Consider the following 18,446-nt stretch of genomic DNA (forward strand, 5'->3'; position numbering starts at 1 on the left):
CCCATTTATCGAGGAAGGCTATAGGCTATATACTATCCCCGTATTCTTACGGGAATAGGAACCACGCGGGTGCAACCGCGCGGCGTCAGCTAGTACATTATAAACTGACAAGGTAGCGACTGTTCTACTTATTTATTTTATAGAGATTCTGGTTTCAGTTACAAAGACACTCCCGGCCTGCCACTGAGGTACTCGTACGACGGAATACTTAAGGACTTGCTAGTGTACTGTAAACCAAAGTGCCCTAAGAAATTGTTTTATCAGATTTTATCTATTAAAGTTAATGAATTAGACAACAAGAGGCAATTTAAATGTTTATGGGTAAGTTGTACATTTTCTTTTTATTAACAACTATTACTTAGTGTTAGAACTGTTTTTCTTTAAAGATTCCTTTATATAATCACACTGCCAGAATATTAAAGTTTGTACTGCAGCTACTAAATTAATTTGGCAGAAATTTTGAATGGCGATAGATACCTGGACTCCACCACAGCATTAATTGTCAAATGTTTTGAATATAAGGAACAGAAAGATTTGTGACTACTGAAAAGATGATAATCAATTTTGGAATTAAGACATATGGGAGCACTAATCTACTTTTTGTGTGGCAAAACTAAAGATTTGAGATATGTAAAAGAGATGGTCCAAAATTGTATGGAGCCCAGGATCAGTCATTGTACCCTGCCGAATATAAAATAAAATATTTGTTTTAACTATTTGTTTGATTATACAAATCTACGAATTTCGAAATAATATTTCATTCACTCCCAAGAAATACAACACTAATATGGGTAATAATAGCGGATTGATTACGCTTTTAATGCAGTAGTCGATTTGACGTTTGCTGTCAATTGTCATGTCATAGTTGCTCTATGGGCGCCATCTTGGTATAACTCAAAAAGTTGGGGTTTCATTTTATTTAGTTAAATTTATTCACTTTAATAAAATCTTTGTATTATTAAAATTTAAATGATACAGGGTACAAGAGTGGATCTGAAATGGACCATCTCCTTTAAACCTTTACATCAGCTGATGGACGTCCATTGCTGGCTCTTTTGGAAGGATTTCTTTCCACCTAAACACTATGGTGTTGAGCCACCTGCACCCCTCCCTGGGATTTTCTTGATGTCAGTCCCCATAGCTTCTAGTCGAGTAACATTGTACTTTCAGGAGCAGGGCCGCCATTCTAACAACTTCAGACCCAATCGTTCTATTTCTCTACTATCTATCGAATGTAATATAATGAAATATATCAATTATTGTTTTCAGGTTGGTCCGAATTATAAGGAAGATAAAGAATTAATTTTATATCCAAATAAAGGTGGCAAAGTGGCAGATTTATTAGAGGAAGCAGCTAAAGTTGTAGAAATGTCACCGGAAGGTTCCGGAAGGTATGTTCTATCAATTTGGCTTTATATTTATTTGCAAATTACGTAAAGGTGTTATGAGAGAGGAGAGGGGGGGAAAAAGAATCTGCTTACTGCAATCCTGTATTGTTTGTCTAGCTTCGGAAGTTCTAAAATGTAATAAATTCGGAATTGGATTGAAAATCTATAATTATAAAAAAGTTTAGGAGCTTTTTTTAATTATGAAATAACACAGAGTGGTGTGTGGTGTATTTTTTTTGCGCGATGCGTCTGTGCGTGCGTTCGTTGGTCCGTGCGTGCGTGCGTGCGTGCGTGCGTTCTTGCTTGTGACAATAAATTGTTATATTGACTGTGGAAGAGGGAGGTCTTTTGGTACGGGCACCCATGTATCATGCCCAAAAGAAGATCTCATAGGTAGGCTGTTTGTCTTTGTAGATATGTAGTGGTAAAAATGTACAGACAAGTATTTAACATACGCATTGGTGTGTGAAACTGAAGGGACATTCTTTAACGAAACGAATCTTCATCTTGCACACACAAACACACTTGGTCAGTCAATTGACCACTACATTTAAATTCAAACCGGCTTCCTGGAACAGATTGGCTATTGACAAGGACTGAATTATGTTTTACTTATATACGTTCGTACTTTAAAGCTTTGTAAGCAGTACATTTTTTTTTTAATTTATACTGATGAACCTTAACTCTGATTTACCAAATATATTCTCCTACATCCCATGCTTTTTGGCACAAAAATGCCTTGTGAAGATGCAAATTCATTTTCAGAAAGTATGTTCAAAGTGTGTTTCTTCTCAAATGTGTTATAAAATGTCGTATGATATACGTGCGCTTTGATAATTACAACCTCTGCTTCCTTACTAAAGCTCTCGCCTTTGGCTCGAACAATATCGCCTCAGCTGTTATTTTCAACTTACCACACTTATATCATAATGTACTATTACCAAACTCCTCTAAAATAATATTTTAAAAAAAACTGATGTGTTACAATTTGTTTTTTTCTAATGTCACCAGATTACGAATTGTCGAGTTGTCGTGTCACAAAGTATTACCAGGGCCGGAGCCAGAGCTGACGTTGGACCAGGTGACCATATCTCCGCCCAAACTGTACAGAATAGAGGAGATACCGCGGGACGAAGTCAATCTATCGGTGCGTGCTTACATTTTAACTGTATATTATTTATCTTTTGTCCGTCTTTTAGCCGATTGGAGAGGAATAGACTCGGTAGTGTAGTCAAAACATGGACTGTAATCTGTAAAAAATTAATTTACATGTATTTAAAAAACCAATCCTACAAAACTACTTTGTGACCCTCCAATCACGTTATCTTCAAGCAAATATAGCTTCTCTTAAACTGCCGCCCCGACGTTTCTCGGATCAGTGTGCCTAGTTTTCAATGTTTTCACACTGTAACTATCGCGTAAACGTAAACGCGAATTTATATGGAATTCAAACAGTTGTGCAGTAGTGCCATTAGATGGCGCTGTTTCAATTCCTTAGAAATTCGCGTCTACGTTAACGTGATCGTCACAGTATCAAACTGCCACTGTCAGTACCATCTTTAAAATGGGAATTCTTTGAATAACCCACTTTAGGCCTCAGATGTGCACCGTGAGATGCCGTTGAAGTATTGAGATACGTTTTTTCGTGATAGGAAATATCGCTCAATCTCTGTTTCTCTCTCTCTCTATGTCCCATTGCAACGAAAGAGATAACGATATATTTAATTCGCCGGATGAATAGGGATGATGACAGGTTTTTTTTTGTTATTTGGTCTATGGGGATTGTATGTATGTTAAGAGTATGCAAATAGTAAAGCAATTTTGTAGAAGTAACAGGGTATCTGCTATTATTGCATTTGGAACTACAAGGATTTAACGGGTCATATTTGCGGCGCTGCTGTGGATCGCTAAAAACGCTCCACACTGATTAGAACGACAGGATGACGTCATCGATTCGTGAGATCGTTAGATTTGTATGGGCATAAACAAAATCCTACTAATATTATAAACGTGAAAGTTTGTATGGATGTTTGGATGTTTGTTACTCTTTAACGCCGCTACTACTGAAGCGATTTAGCTGAAATTTGAAATGGAAATAGATTTTACTCTGGAATAACACATACTACTCTTTGTCCCGAAAAAATCTATGGTTTCCCGAGATTTGATAAAAACTGATGATTTAATGGTTTGAATGTTTGTTACTCTTTCACGCTGCGACTACTGAACCGAATCACTTAAAACTTTTTAATCTCGATATACTACTACTTTTTACCCCTAAAAATCCATCCATCCAAGTCGCGGACGTCCGCTAGTTATCTATCTATCATCGGCTGATGATGATGTTGATGATGATAATGATGATGATGATGATGGTGAAATTATTTAATTTTTTTTGATACACAGGAGGACGAACTGCTAGTGCCTTGCGCGCACTTCCACAAGCAAGTGTACGCGACGTTCGGCATTCCGTTCTTCACGCGCGTCAAACACCACGAGCCCTTCCAGGCGTTCAAGGACCGCCTGCAGCAGAAACTCGACATACCGGACAAGGAGTGGGAAAAGGTAGCTTTTTTTTAATTTAAACTATCTTGGGTGCTAGTCAGGGATCCCTAGAACATTTTGTACGCCTGATTACTAACAAGCTAATTTTTCGTTAGTAGCTTCATCTCGATGAGACGATCAACTTTTTTATTTAAGAAAATTCTTGATTCTGGTAGCTAACTGAGTAGGAAATGAAAATTTCAGAGCGTCAGAACGAGAGAATGTACCACGCAATTTGTAGGACATTCCACTTGAGTTTATGTGTTTATGCAAGCATGTGGAAAGAGTGCAATCACGAGTGTGATTATTGTGATCGCTTAGTGGAATGTAGCCTTAACATATAAATTTATTGTTTCAGTACAATTTTGCCATAGTGTTGAATGGCAGACCTAATTATTTAAGTGAAGGGTCGACAATCAACATATTGGACTTCAGACCAAACAGTAGTGCAAGTGAGTATATATTCACCACATTTTACCTTGTTTACATCTACAAAAAGCATTCATTCAGTGTAGGTTTTGATTGTTTTATTTTTTAATTTATTTGGCTTATCGAAAATACGTAAAAAAGCAAATATAGCTCACAATGATTATGATGGTATGAAGATTTAATTTCGAACTGATTTGGTTTACTTTTTTTAAATGTGTTTTATATTTTATTGAGGTTTTGGGCAAAAGCAAAAGCATCGCCTGATGGGAAAAGCAGAGTGGATGGGTGAATGTATTGCAATGTCGTCATCAGCATCGTAAAGAACTTTTTTGGCCATCAGTGTGGGGATTGGCGGTGGAGTTGCAAGGCCCATTTACTAGTTGGTTGGGGTGGGTAGCGGCTCTCTCAAAATAAGTTCTCGAGAGCTGTTTCATATTAGGCTATTGTAGGGAGATCTCTATGTAAGTCATTATTGCGATGAGTCGGTTCCGAAGGACCTGGAGGCATTGGCGTATTTAAGATTATTTCCTAGGGTGACCCTGGCCCCGTTCATGCCGCTGAGCTGACACTCAATTAAAGAAATTTTCATTGACAATGTTTGTGGACGCTGGCCTCTGAAACGGAACGACTGATTTTATTGATTTTTCTTTGTATATTTTGTATTTTGGCGTCCATCATAGAATTTTAAATCGGTAGCCTAGAATTCTAGAGTGGGCACTGGACCATTCTACACTGCACGGTCCACCCGGTTCCCCCTCTACATACGCCTATGCCTGGAGGGTTGTAGACAGTAGCGTAAATCATTATTGGAGGGATGCAGGGGACCTTGGAGCGGAGAGATCGCATGGACTCCATTCACACCGGAACACGCGCTAAAACGTAACAAAGATCTGTCCCTTCCAGACGCGACGGTCCGGCCCTGGCTCGGCCTCGAGCACGTCAACAAGACGCCGAAGCGTTCGCGCGTCAACTACCTCGAGAAGGCGATCAAGATCTACAACTGATGCAGTGCGTGCACTGCCACCAACCTCCTCACACACACGACTGTACTTAAGCCATACTCGATGAATACTATTTACCAACAAACAATTTAAAAATGAGGGTATAAATCGCTAGTAATTTCACACCTAATAATAATTATAATTAACTTCTTAAAGAAATGAAAATAAATTTGATTATTAAGCTTAAAACAATTAGATATCGTTAATAAAACAACAATACATAATTTAAAATGAAAAATTAATGAAATGACTAGCGTTTTCTACCCTCATTTGTAATTTGTTTGTTAGTAAACAGTACTCCTCGATTTTGGCTTTAGTATAGTGAAATACATTTTACTGTACGTTACACCGACTAAACTTATTTATACTACGTATTACGGTCGTCGCCTCGATATATAAAGCTGGGTACACACTATACTTCGACTAAGTTATTTATTTTACGTATTATGTCGCCTTGATATATGTATACCTGGGTATACACTGTGTGATTTATTTTATTCAGTTAAAACTCAAATGCTTTTGCTACGTCATATGTTTTTGTTTTTAACATTATAATAAAAAAAGTAATTGTGTGGTTAGTAAAGTCGCAAACTTTAAAAAATTACACACTAAACAGTCAATTTGGATTTTTGTTTTTTTTTTACAATTTCTTTGTTTTCTTTGGCAGCATTTTGGATTGTGTGTGTGAGGTACAAATTAATAATAATTAAATACAGCAGAACTACTCTTGTAGATGTTATTATAATTTTAGTGGGAAAATCTATTAATAATAAACAAATTCTAACTCGGAAAGCACATATAAACTGTAAACGTGTTATGTACAATAGAACAGTGAATACCCAGCTTTACATAACTTCTTTGTAAATGATTTTCTAATCAGTACTAGCACTTTTATAAGATATGCTATCAATGTTATTCATACTAAACTTGTACTTTTTTTGCCGAGTAGTAACTTGGTTAAAAAAATAATTAAAATAAATATTGTCCAAACAACTATTCCGCTCTGAAGTTGCAACATGGCGCAATTCGCAGGTGTAATTTGTTATAAGTTGTACACTGTAGTTATACGCCTCGTGTTCAGAGCGGAATAGTCGAAGATCTGAGTTAAAAAATACCTTCACCCATCTGTTTGATGGGTGGAAAGTGTTTCATATCAAAGGAGATGGTCTAAAATTGTATGGAGCCCAGGATCAATCATTGTACCCTGGCGGAAATAAAAAAAATATTTTTTAAACTATTTTTGAACAAATCTACGAATTTACTTTAATTCTTTCGAAATAATATTTATTAGCAAGAAATGCAGCACTAATATGGGTAATAATGGCGGATTAATGACGTTTTCAATGCAGTAGTCGATTTGACGTTTGCTGTCAATTGTCATGTCATAGTTGTTTAAGGGCGCCATCTTGATACAACTCAAAAGCTTGGGTTTTATTTTATTTTTTCTTTTTATTTAATTAGATTTTAGTAAAATCCTTGTATTTTTTAAATCTTAATGATACAGGGTTGACCTGAAATGAACCATCTCCTTTGGATGTTAAAAAATGTGTTGCGAATTGCTTGCCTAAAAATAAAAATCTCCTGATAAAACTAGCATTAATAATAGTTAATTAATAATAGTTAACAATAGTTTGTCAGGAGATATTTTAGCAACTTACTCATAGTAAATTATTATTATTTCTTATATGCACGACTAGGATATAACTCATCAATTCTTACAACTATACTGGGAAAGTAGGCATATTCTACGCAAGGCAAGGTGGACCTTAGACCACTTCTACACTTACCATCAGGTGAGATTGTGGTCAAGCGCGAGCTAAAAAAAAATTTGTTAATGTTCTAAGTTGTGATATAAAACACTTTTCATCAATTAAACAGATGGGTGAAGGTCGTTTCTAATTCAGATCTACGACTAAACTAATAGCAGTTTGGATTTATACATCAGTGAAATTAAGTCATGTTGCTATACATTAAGAATATACATACAACATATAATGTATAATAAAAACTTACACTTTGTTTGTAACTTGTAAAAATGGTAGTACTTATAACTTATTTGAAGTAAAGTCATAACGCGAGATTCACAATTATTTATCAGTAGGAATGCTAGTGCTTAATAAATTGTGTATTAATATGATTCTATAATCGTCGCGGATATTAAATAAACACGATATAAAGCAATAAAATGATAGGCTTAATTACGTAAAATAAAATAATGTGTTCACTTTATGTGAAAAAATGATTTGTTTAATATTATTTTAACCATTTAATATGTATAAATGATCGAAGTTATATGAATGAATAAATAATGAATTACTTTATCAATTTCAACTATCCCAATCTATTATTAATAAATAAATAAATAAATAAAAGCGAGAGGTCACGCGTGTCAGGTCAAATAAAATTTCATTAGAATATTTTACGTGATAAATTCCTGTGACATTGAGTTGCAAAAAAAATTAGGTGTAATATTTAACGTACCTAATATATTCCTGTGGCATCGACTTTCAAAACAATTACATTGCGTGTAATATTTTGCGTAGTAAATTCCTATGGCATTGATTTGCAAAACAATTATGTATGTTGTGTTTGCGACATATATCTGTGGCATCGACTTTCAAAACAATTACAATGCGTGTAATATTTTGCGTAATATATTCCTGTGGTATCGACTTTCAAAACAATTACGTTACGTGTAATATAATATTTTGCATAGTAGGTATATTTCTGTGGCATTGAATTGCAAAAACAATTACGTTGTGTTTGCGTCATATATTCCTGTGGCATCGTTATCCATAACAATTACGTTACGTGTAATATTTTACGTAGTATAAACCTGTACAATTCACTTACAATTATAAATAATAGAAATATATTCACGTGGCATGGATTTGCCTTATTACGTTACGTGAAAAGAAAACCATCAAACCACTTTGGCATTTATAACATTATCATATTACGCAATATTTATTTTTTCATTTAATTATTCATTCTCACATATATTTACAGCAAAAACTATTGTCATAGTAAAGTTACAATGTGTTTAGTTACGCCAAATATAAGTATTTTTATACGTGCTATACAATGAGAAAAATAAACCACATGTCATAGATAATTTTGCGGGCGAACTCTGTAAGAAAAAAATGTATTTTACTGTCGATATGATGTTCGCTATAGATTCCCAAAAATTGCCTTTATATGTAACATCACAACACCAATAATAATAATAGATTATCTTCAGATAATCAGTCCAGAATCAAAATATATTTACTTCAAACTTTGTGTATATAATATTCACGGTGAGTAAAACAGGCGAACTATTGGTAGTAAGGAGTTTTCCTTTAAAGACATCTTTTGGCGCGTATCTATACTAATATTATAAAGCTGAAGAGTTTGTTTGTTTGTTTGATTGAACGCGCTAATTAATCTCAGGAACTACTGGTCCGATTTGAAAAATTCTATCAGTGTTAGAATGCATGCTTTGTTTAATATTTTTTTACAGAAACATACATTTAGGGATTTTGTAGGCAAGTTTTTGTTGCATGCATTCGGATTTTCGCAGTGAATAGGAATATAAATTTAAACTCACTTATGTTCATTCATTACCTTATGGTATTCTGTAAAGTACTCTCTTTTAAATACTACAGATTGTCTATATCTCTGGATGTAGGTAGGCGAGTTCTGGCAATCATAGAATTCTAGCAACATGACATCAAAATGTCAAACATTTTTTCGTTGTATGTGTGATATCTCGTTGCTCTGTATTTCATTTGAATAAACTACTTTTTTAGTGCTAAAGTTAGTGTTGTTTGAAAAGTATTGTGTTTTGATTGAAACTTATTTCACGGCCTTGTAATAATTGCCAAATATGTTCTCAAAGCTACATATTATTAAGATTCTCATAAAACGGTTAGCGCCTTTTGGTAATTCGGCAAAAGTTATTTTACATCATCAGTTTAAATAAAAATATGATTATCCAGCTGCATGTAAATACAGTGTAATGTTAGTGACAAAGCTGATTCATCAAAAACGTTTCTATTAAACGTTTACGCCCACAATACCTATCGTTGTGGTTAACAAATAAAAATGTGTATCATTATTTTAATAAAAAATATACTCAAAACATAAAACAGTAAGAATTTTTAATGTTTGTAAAATTTGCTTGAAAGCGAATATGGAATTTTGCAATATGAAATTGTTAAAGCAAAATTGTGATTTGGCTCGACTCATATGAAATTGTTTAAAAGGAATTGAATATTTTATTTCATTTCAATTAAACAATTATATAAACGAATCCATAACCGCTTTTATACATTTACTTAATTATGAAGAAGATATTTTTTTTTTTTTTTTTTTTTTTTTTATTATAGTATTAAATTTTTATTCATTCAAATTTATAAAGTTTTACAATAATATTAAAACTACGTACCTAAATATCTATAACTACATATTATAAAAATTAAAAAGAAAATATACTAAATTTAAACTATATCTAAAGGCTCAGGCGTCGTAGAATTCGTCCGAATCGACGATCATAGGTAAAGTGCCCAGAAGGCTGGCAGTATTGCCACGTTGTATGGCAATACTAATTCTTTGGCCTAAATATAGGCCAGCCTTCTGGTCACGGGAGGTGTCGATTAAACGCTTTGCAATTTCTTTGTAAATAAAGCGTGTACTCGGACCCCACGGTCCTAGTGTTTCGACCGTGACCGACCGTTAGAAGATATAGGTTTAAATAGGTATATATAGCTACATACAATCATTCAGCTGAGAAAATGTAATTAATTATTATTTTGTATAATTTATTAGTCCATACCATGTAGAATGACCAATATTACAAGTATACCATAAATGTATAGTGTAGTCTGAATTGACCTTATCGTAAATCCGATCATTTTGTCTATTGCTATGCAGTTTAGTTTTATGTTATAGTAACCAGTATGTCTCTTTTCAGTTGTATCTTAATATTGGAATCATAGATTAAAGAATAATAGGCAGATAGAGCGCAAGGAAAACGACGGGTGTCGTAGCCGTTCCAAATACAAAATTAAAAAACGAATTCATTCTCGAGTCAATACGACACGAAGCGTCGCATCAGTAATTTTCAATATTATTCAAGAAAAATGGCGTCTTGTGTTTTTAAATACATATATTTTAAAAAGTGTTTACAAAAACTAAAGAAATAAGATGGAGTATTTTTTATTGGTTATTATTCATTATTAATAATTTACGTAGTTATTGTTAAATTTTGTAATACAAATTATGAAAAAAGTTTGTATATGCGGATAGGCTAGGAGACGCGCGACTTGACGTTTGGTTTTTTATGGGTTTCATTCGGCTTTACCACGCTGCTTGTAAAGACTCATTCTGGACATTCTTTATTCTGTGATTGGAATCAAACTTTTCTCCTTTATAAAAATCATTACACTGTTATGTTACCAATCAGTAGTTTACATCCCGAAAGTTTAGCTTTAAAATTTCGTTTTATCATTTACAAAATATTATCGTATTCAATATATTGTGATATCAATTAGAGAATTTTGTAAATAGGGACTGGGTTATCAGGATGTAGATTTTTTTAAACTCATATTACAGTCATAATAAAACACTTTGTTCCCTCCTGTATACTTACTATTTTGTTGTTAAAAAAGTAACAATTGTGAATGCTGTAATGTATATTTTTTGTTTGTCGAATTACCAAATAATATATTATATGTATATTCAAAGTAACTAAAACGCATGTATTTGTTTTGTATATCAGTCATATTGTATGTCAGTGTGATGTAATTCTTTTTTTAATATTTAACCAGCAGAAAACCTGATTTTCAGTTTCAACTGCACAGAAATGAACATCTTGGCTAAAACCTCCATTGTCATTGGAACATGTATGTATATTAATTAATATGTTACTATTTAATTATTTTTTTTTACTTGACCTGCCAGAGAAATGTTACGTTATTAATAAATGATTATGTCGAAATTATGTATATATATGATGTAATAAATTAAGAAAAATACAGTAAGTTTTCGTAAAGATGCCTTAGAAGTTTTAAGACGTTTTTAGTGATTTGCGATACTAATTAATTTATACCCTTTATTTTATTCTTTTATGACAAGTTTAGGTAACTTATTCACATTGTTTAAGAGATGTCACGTGTCCTAGACAATTGGTGCATCATTATGAGTGATGCTTTATTATTATTATTATTATTTTTTATAACAATGTGTGTCGGTTGCGCTATTTCATTAACAAGGTTTGCGGTATTTTGAGACAAAAATAGAAACATAGTGGCTTGAATAACTTGCCAAACCTATAATATAGGGCAAATGGGATTATAGACATAGCTGAATACCTGTTGATCCATCTCAAACCCCATGTGAAGGTGAGTTTACGCAGCTTGTACGCAAACTATGGGACTCGTTCCAGAGTTTGTTATGTTGGATTTTGAATGTTTCTCTGAATATAATCCTATATTTGTTTAATTTGGTTTGTTTTAAAGGTGGCCTTATTCGAAGTACTACAAACCTGATATTTTGGTTGGAAATAAGGAGTAGAGGAGTAAAGTATTAGGCAATCAAACACAAAGTTTGTTTTTAGTAAAAACGTTGTAGTTCTTTAAAAACTTTAAAATATTTTTTAGGGTAATATGTTAGAAATACATAATAGTGAGAACATACTGAAATACACAAAAAGTACAACGCAAAAGTATGGCTGATAATCATAAATCATAATAGTCTAACATCCGTATTAGATACGATCTTCATCCATTTAAATTTCATCTCAGATTGGAGAGTTTTCTAAATAAAATAAGTGAGGTTTGATTGGTTCCTTGTGCTGTGAGTAGATATCAAAAAGTTTAGTTTGCTGGAATCATTCTTTTGATTGGCAAACTTTACTTTTTTTTTAGTTACTTTTTTAATTAATTAGGTACTAATCGATTCACACTCGTTTTTTTTTTCTCGAAATCCGTTAATTCGTGTGGCTGTCGATTTAGCCCCAACGCACCATTGTTTGATCTAAGAATTTACCACGAGTGCGGAAGGCAAGATTTTAGGTAAAATTTTAGCCTCCAGAACCAGCTAAACTTTGAAAGCGGTCTGAACAAAAAAAATTAAGGTACCTATGGTCTAAACTCATGATCTATACAAATACGACCGTCATAATCACTATCAGCCTATATATTAGGTGCAATACCGAGTCAGGCTTATTTCTTTCTTTTTTCCGCACTTGGCCATTTAAGTGGCCGTTGTGTGTAGGTTCTGGTTCCTATTGGACTCACTACAGCCAACCAAGCTCGCTCCAGATACCTACTTACCCTATCCAGGTCATCGAATGCCTTGTGAAGTGCTGCTGGGGAGTGGGGAGCCAATGTGTGCTGCGCGTTGTTCAAATACACCTCTGCATCTAAGCATAACATGTATTTTTGTTTCTTCCTCTATGCATGCTCTGCGCATAAAACTATCTAAGTACCGAAAGACTCATTTCCTTAAAATAGAGTTTATACATATAGACTCACTTCTTACTCCAATGTTAACAGTAAAAAGGTGATAATGTCAGGACCGACGACTTAATGCAATCTCTGTTCTAATGCCTAGTTCGGACTACTTTAGTATTTTAGTCGAGTACGAAAGTTTTTTGGATTTACCGCCCAAAAATCGTTCGTACTTCACTAAAATATTAAAGTATTCCAGCTACTTTAATATTTTAGTCAAAATTTTATTGCCCCCTGCCAAGTGCTCAAATTCAGGACCTCGTGATCCAAAGACTTGTAGGCTAAACACAACCTACAATGCAGGTAAAATGTAATATAAAGTAATGTCAATAATAATAATTAAGTACAAGTTAGGGAATAAACCGGTATATTGGTAAGATTCGCCTTTGGAAATATATACCCTGAACTGTTAGTTGGATATTAGTGATGAGAAATAAATGATAGATAACATTCAGTGACACATTGCAAATAGGTTGCCTAGTTAAAATGCGTCCAGATCCAATTTTCATACAAAATCTATGAAACCATGAGCCAGCTCAAAGGCCTAATAGTTAAGTTAAGCATTAGTAAGCTTTGATTTGACATTATACAACTAAATAACTGATAGGGGTATTTGTATTTTCAATTCTTTTGGGTATATTCTATTAACTAGTGTACCATTTTAATTAACCTATGATGAGGGTATATATTTCTTGTGCCGGAGCTTGTACTATAATTACTAAGCCCCAATGTGTAAAGAAGAACACTTAAAGTCCCGGCGTAAGTTTAATTATTATTCATCATGTGCCAGTAAAACACCAGGAACCATACTCTTCAGACTGGAAGAACCATGCTACTTCATACAGAAATGCAACTAAGTACAATCTAATATCCAATAGCATTACTTCTTTACGATTTAATAACTAAAAATGTGACCTACATACAAGATTTGGTTGGATTACGAGTTGCGAAGCTGAAGTGGCAATGGGTAGGGCACATAGTACGAAGAGCCCATGGACGTTGGGGTCCCAAAGTGCTGGAATGGCGACCTGGCACTAATAAGCACAGTGTTGGCCGACCCCCCATCAGGTGGACTGATGACATCAAGCGAGTTGCAGGGATTTGCTGGATGTAGGTGACTCAGTATCGTGATGTCCCTACAAAAGGCCTATGTCCTGCAGTGGACGTCCATATGATGATGATGATGATGACAATATTTGGTATTGTTCTATTTAATAAGATAATGCATTTTACAAAGACAAAAGAATTTTCAACTGACAGCTCAACAAGTCAGGAAGTGGTAATTATCTAGGCACATGGGAAGAGCTGTCGTGGGTGTTGGGGTCCCAAGAGCCAATGGATGCAAGAAAGACAAGCCTGGTGTTGAAAGTCCTTACAAGAAGAAACCTCTATCCAGCAGGGCTTGTCTGCTTAAAATGATGATGATGAATTTTCTAAAAAATTAAGGCTAGTCAGCTTTTACTACATAATTTTGTTTTGTTCCTGTATCTTAAAATAAATGTCCGTTAAAGATAATAAAAAAAGACTACTGGACATTATAAATTTTTAATATCTTAAATTAATAATTATTATTTACTTTATATTTATTATATACTATCAAAAAAGAATATTTATTTATATAACATTGATACTATTTGTTTATTTATTTTCTTGGCACATTAACACATTCACATACTGTTTGGAGTGAAAAGAAAGACAGTAGACATTACACTAAAAATAGTATCTTGCATTCAATATAGACAATACACTAGCAATATCTGAATATGTCAAGGTACCAAAGAAATATAATTGAAATATACATAATATTATGAACTAGCAACTTGTTTTAATGGACCTTCCAAGTACTGAGCAATTGCATTTATTTTTTCTTTGAGAATTCCAAAGCCTACAGTTTCTTTTGCATATAAACATAACAGTAAATTAGCTACTTGAGTAACTGCTATTTTACCATTTAAACAATCTACTAATATTAAGTGCAGTTTATCTTCCTTGAATACATTTCTACCATTTTTCTCGTAGGCTGACCAAACATTACTTGCAATGGCAGCTGTGACTCTTGCGTCTTTATCGTTGTAGCCAGAATATGCCAACAATGCTCCTTGGTGATTCAGTAAACTGAAAGTTATTTTATAATAAGTATTATAAATTTTTTAGGCATAAAAGTAAACCGGAAAGGCGATGTTTGATTAAGAGGTACAAAAATGGTTGATTATTACAGCGTATTTTCCACTCCACCAGTATTTGCTTGGCTCAAAACTTGCGTCAAAGCTTTCGGCTTTAGCATTTTTAATGCTAAATACAGTATTTTACTTATTAGAAATGTTATTAATTTTATTACAAAAAATAAAAAGCACCCACAAAATGCCAATTGCCAGCAAAGAATGTCAAAACAAAGTCAATTTGACATTGACAGCTATCTTGGTGCCATAGAGAAAATATGCTGAGATCAGCGAAGTTGTAGACCGAGCGCCTGCTTATCCCGCTTTATGAAGAAAGACTTATCCAATGAATGTCACGTGTAAGGGCTGTCTGACTACGCAGGCTCTCGGTCAATAAGTGGAAAAGGCAAAGAATAAAATAATAAATCCTACCCCAAATAACCTCCGGATTCTGTTATAATATAATACCTATTTAAGTAAAATTGTTTAGTTTAGCTTTGTATTCCACAGAATGTGTTGTGAATGTATTAAAATATAACTAAGAAGTGCAGTCACAGGACAAATAAAATGAAGTAATTTAAAATGTTACTTTATTATAAGTTTTAAAACTAACAAACAAGCTTAGTATTTAACGCATTTTCTTCTGTTTGATTAAATAATTCCTGAATGCTATTTGTTTTTCTTTAAAAGATCTCTTAACTTTACCTCTTGCTTTATGTTTTACCATCTGGTATGACTTGGTCTTACGTTTTTCTCTATTAGTTTTAGAGCAATTAGCATTTTTTCTACGGTCTTTATAACCAAATTTGTCTCTTTCTTCCCTGCCTTTAAGCACTGTTTCAAGTCTAGCATTTTTGTCATGCTTTCGCTTTTTATGAATGTTTTCAATAGCAGACAGCTGCACCAATTCAGTAGATTCTTCTTCTTCCTCTACTACACTTCTATTACGTTTCACTCCAGTTATAGATTTTTTTATCTGGGCTGCCTCAATACGTTTGAAATCTTCATCAGTAAATATTTTATCCATCGCAATCTCCCGTGCTACTTTTATTTTTTCTTCTATATTTTGTTTAGGTTTCTTGGCTTTTAGGATTTTCCTTGGTTTAGCATCATCTTTTATTACAGGTTCAGCTTCATTGGTGTTTTCACTATTATCATTTACTTCTTCAGAGTTTACCTCTTCATCATCGTCACCATCTGTATCCTCATCTGTTTGTTCCTCTTCTAACTCAGCATTATTTTCATCATCTTCATTTTCACTATCTGTTGAAATATTTATTTCTGAATCAGATGACCCTACATCAATCCACTCATCATCAGAATCATTTGACTTGTTTTTACTTTTATTATTTACTTTTTTACTATTCTTATTTTTTACCTCTTCCTTTTCTAAAAGCACTTCTGAACCAGGCACATAATCTTTTGCATCCACCTCACCATATTTTTTTACTTTAAGTTCGGCTGTTGCTTCTGATGGCCTTCCACGATCTTTTTTGTGTAAAAGAGTAGGCATGGATTGTCTATACAACTGAATGAGAGACCTTGCAGCCATCATGACAGATTTTTCCTTGTATGCTTTATATTGGACTAAATCTCGTAATAAATCTTCATCAATAGCCAAAGGGCATCGTGCACAGATCTCTCGAACTGCATTTAAGCCAACTGCCATGACATCGGTGGAATTTCTTTCTGTGATGAAATTATTAGCAATAGCTTTCATAACTGGTTCAACTACTTCAGGAGGAACTAATTCGTGCACTGATTGTGCTGCAAATTGTAGTATACGAGTGACTTCCCTTTGATGTGGCATTATTAGACGGGCTATAAATGGATAGTAGTTAAATAAAAACAGATTATGTAACCCTATCAACCTTGAAACCACATCTAAGGCCATCAACTTTACTTCAAATCTTTCATTTGAGGATTCCATTTGTTTGAATAATTTTTCAGCAAATCCTTGTGGATTATTAATTAAATGTAATGCAGAGAAGTTAAATATAGGAGCTTTCTGTTTCTTTTTTTTATTTTTTTTGGCTATTTTTTTGACTTTCTCAACCATTTTATCTCTTTTTCTAGTTTTCTTGTTGAATTTGTTTGCAATCATGGTATCTTTTGGATCAATTTCGTCATCGCTATCAGAATCAGGTTTTTCTTCTTCCTCTCTGCTTAAGAAAAACTTCAATGAAGCAACCATTACTTTAGTAACCTTAGAGAAACATCCCACATCAGCAATTATGTTAACAGTTTTGTGATCATTCCATATATTTTTATGATAAAGCTCAATTAGAATATCAACTGCAAGTTTTGCTGTTTTTGTATTTGAGTCACGTAACATGGTATAAATAAAGTTTTGAAGGGTAGAGTTCAGTTTCATATCCTTGTGTTTCATGTTCATGTGTTTAATGTCACTTATAATGTGTGTCTTCAGGTATTCCCTGAGGTTTTTGTCTTGACATTTTATCAATGAAAAAAACAACTCCAGCAAATCAAAAGCGGTGATGAAATTTTTATTTCGAAGTAATATTAAACACTTACACAGTGAGAGTCTCATTTCATTATGCATTGTTGTGTTGTGAGTTTTTAAAATGTCCACAATTTTTTGTGGGAATTGCTTCATATCATCCTGGTAGCACTGTGTTACTTGCGCCAAAAACATTGCCTGCTCGTCTAATTTTTTATTATATTCCGTGGGGTTTAAATTAAATATTTCCAATGTCGTTTCAAAATGAGCAAGCTGCTGACGAAACTCATCTTTATATGAGTCGCGATCCCTTTTTATTAGATTTTGGAGTTGGGTTAGATTGTTGGGTAACTGGTTATTATGCCGCACCATTTTTATTGTTTTTATAACAATAAAATACACAAATTATAACACGTGAAGTGATTTCTTACTTAACCTAAAATTTTAATCGTGCTTTCAAGTTTTCAACTTTTCACTACATTGTAAACGTCAAAGTCAAAGTCAAACTCAATTTGGCATCTTTTTGACATTTCACAAATTTTTTGTTAAACTAACTTTACGGCTCTGAGTTCCAACCTTTTTGAGCCTGACAGTTTACAATCTCCATTTTTTACAAAAAAGGAAACATAACTCAAATTTATTTATTTGTACCTTTTATAATTTTCAACAATCTTAATCATAAAATATAATATTAATAGTACAACTATTATTTCTAATCAATCGATTGAATGAACAAGAGATTAATGTAAAAGCTAAAAATGTAATTCCTTTTTGATCATTTTAGTCGTTAGTGCCGTGATACCTAAGTGCCTGTCTCTGATTCCGGAGGGTGTGGGTTCGAATCCGGTCCGGAGCATGCACCTACAACTTTTCAGTTGTGTGCATTTTAAGAAATTAAATAGCACGTGTCTCAAACTGTGAATGAAAAACATCGTGAAGAAACCTGCTTAACAGAGAATTTTCTTAATTCTCTG

General features: G+C 33.5%; 3 protein-coding genes across 7 annotated transcripts in view; 1 reads left to right on the forward strand and 2 right to left on the reverse strand.

The window, feature by feature from the left end:
* LOC112049686 (ubiquitin carboxyl-terminal hydrolase 7) overlaps positions 1–7,693 on the forward strand; it is a 29,264-nt gene extending 21,571 nt beyond the window's left edge. For 2 of the 5 annotated variants that reach the window (XM_052884143.1, XM_052884146.1), the window contains exons 18-23: positions 144–321; positions 1,270–1,391; positions 2,400–2,535; positions 3,792–3,950; positions 4,288–4,381; positions 5,247–7,693. In XM_052884143.1, coding sequence (XP_052740103.1) covers positions 144–321; positions 1,270–1,391; positions 2,400–2,535; positions 3,792–3,950; positions 4,288–4,381; positions 5,247–5,362 — 805 coding nt within the window. In that variant the 3' untranslated portion in view covers positions 5,363–7,693. The remainder of the gene's footprint in view (positions 1–143; positions 322–1,269; positions 1,392–2,399; positions 2,536–3,791; positions 3,951–4,287; positions 4,382–5,246) is intronic. The other 3 variants (XM_052884145.1, XM_052884144.1, XM_052884147.1) reach the window with 3 other exon arrangements.
* Positions 7,694–14,381: 6,688 nt separating this feature from the next.
* On the reverse strand, positions 14,382–15,238 carry LOC112052259 (ragulator complex protein LAMTOR2 homolog). Its single transcript, XM_024091268.2, has 2 exons — positions 15,069–15,238; positions 14,382–14,967 (listed from the first exon to the last, which is right to left on the reverse strand). Exons 1-2 carry the CDS (start codon positions 15,134–15,136, stop codon positions 14,658–14,660), a joined length of 378 nt encoding a protein of 125 aa, XP_023947036.1. The 5' UTR covers positions 15,137–15,238; the 3' UTR covers positions 14,382–14,657.
* Positions 15,239–15,584: 346 nt separating this feature from the next.
* LOC112052258 (protein SDA1 homolog) lies at positions 15,585–17,949 on the reverse strand. Its single transcript, XM_024091267.2, has one exon. It carries the CDS (start codon positions 17,842–17,844, stop codon positions 15,640–15,642), a length of 2,205 nt encoding a protein of 734 aa, XP_023947035.2. The 5' UTR covers positions 17,845–17,949; the 3' UTR covers positions 15,585–15,639.
* Between the last annotated feature and the right edge of the window lie 497 nt (positions 17,950–18,446).

The sequence above is a fragment of the Bicyclus anynana genome, chromosome 11, assembly GCF_947172395.1.
Source record: "Bicyclus anynana chromosome 11, ilBicAnyn1.1, whole genome shotgun sequence".
In the NCBI taxonomy this organism is placed as follows: Eukaryota; Metazoa; Arthropoda; class Insecta; order Lepidoptera; family Nymphalidae; genus Bicyclus; species Bicyclus anynana.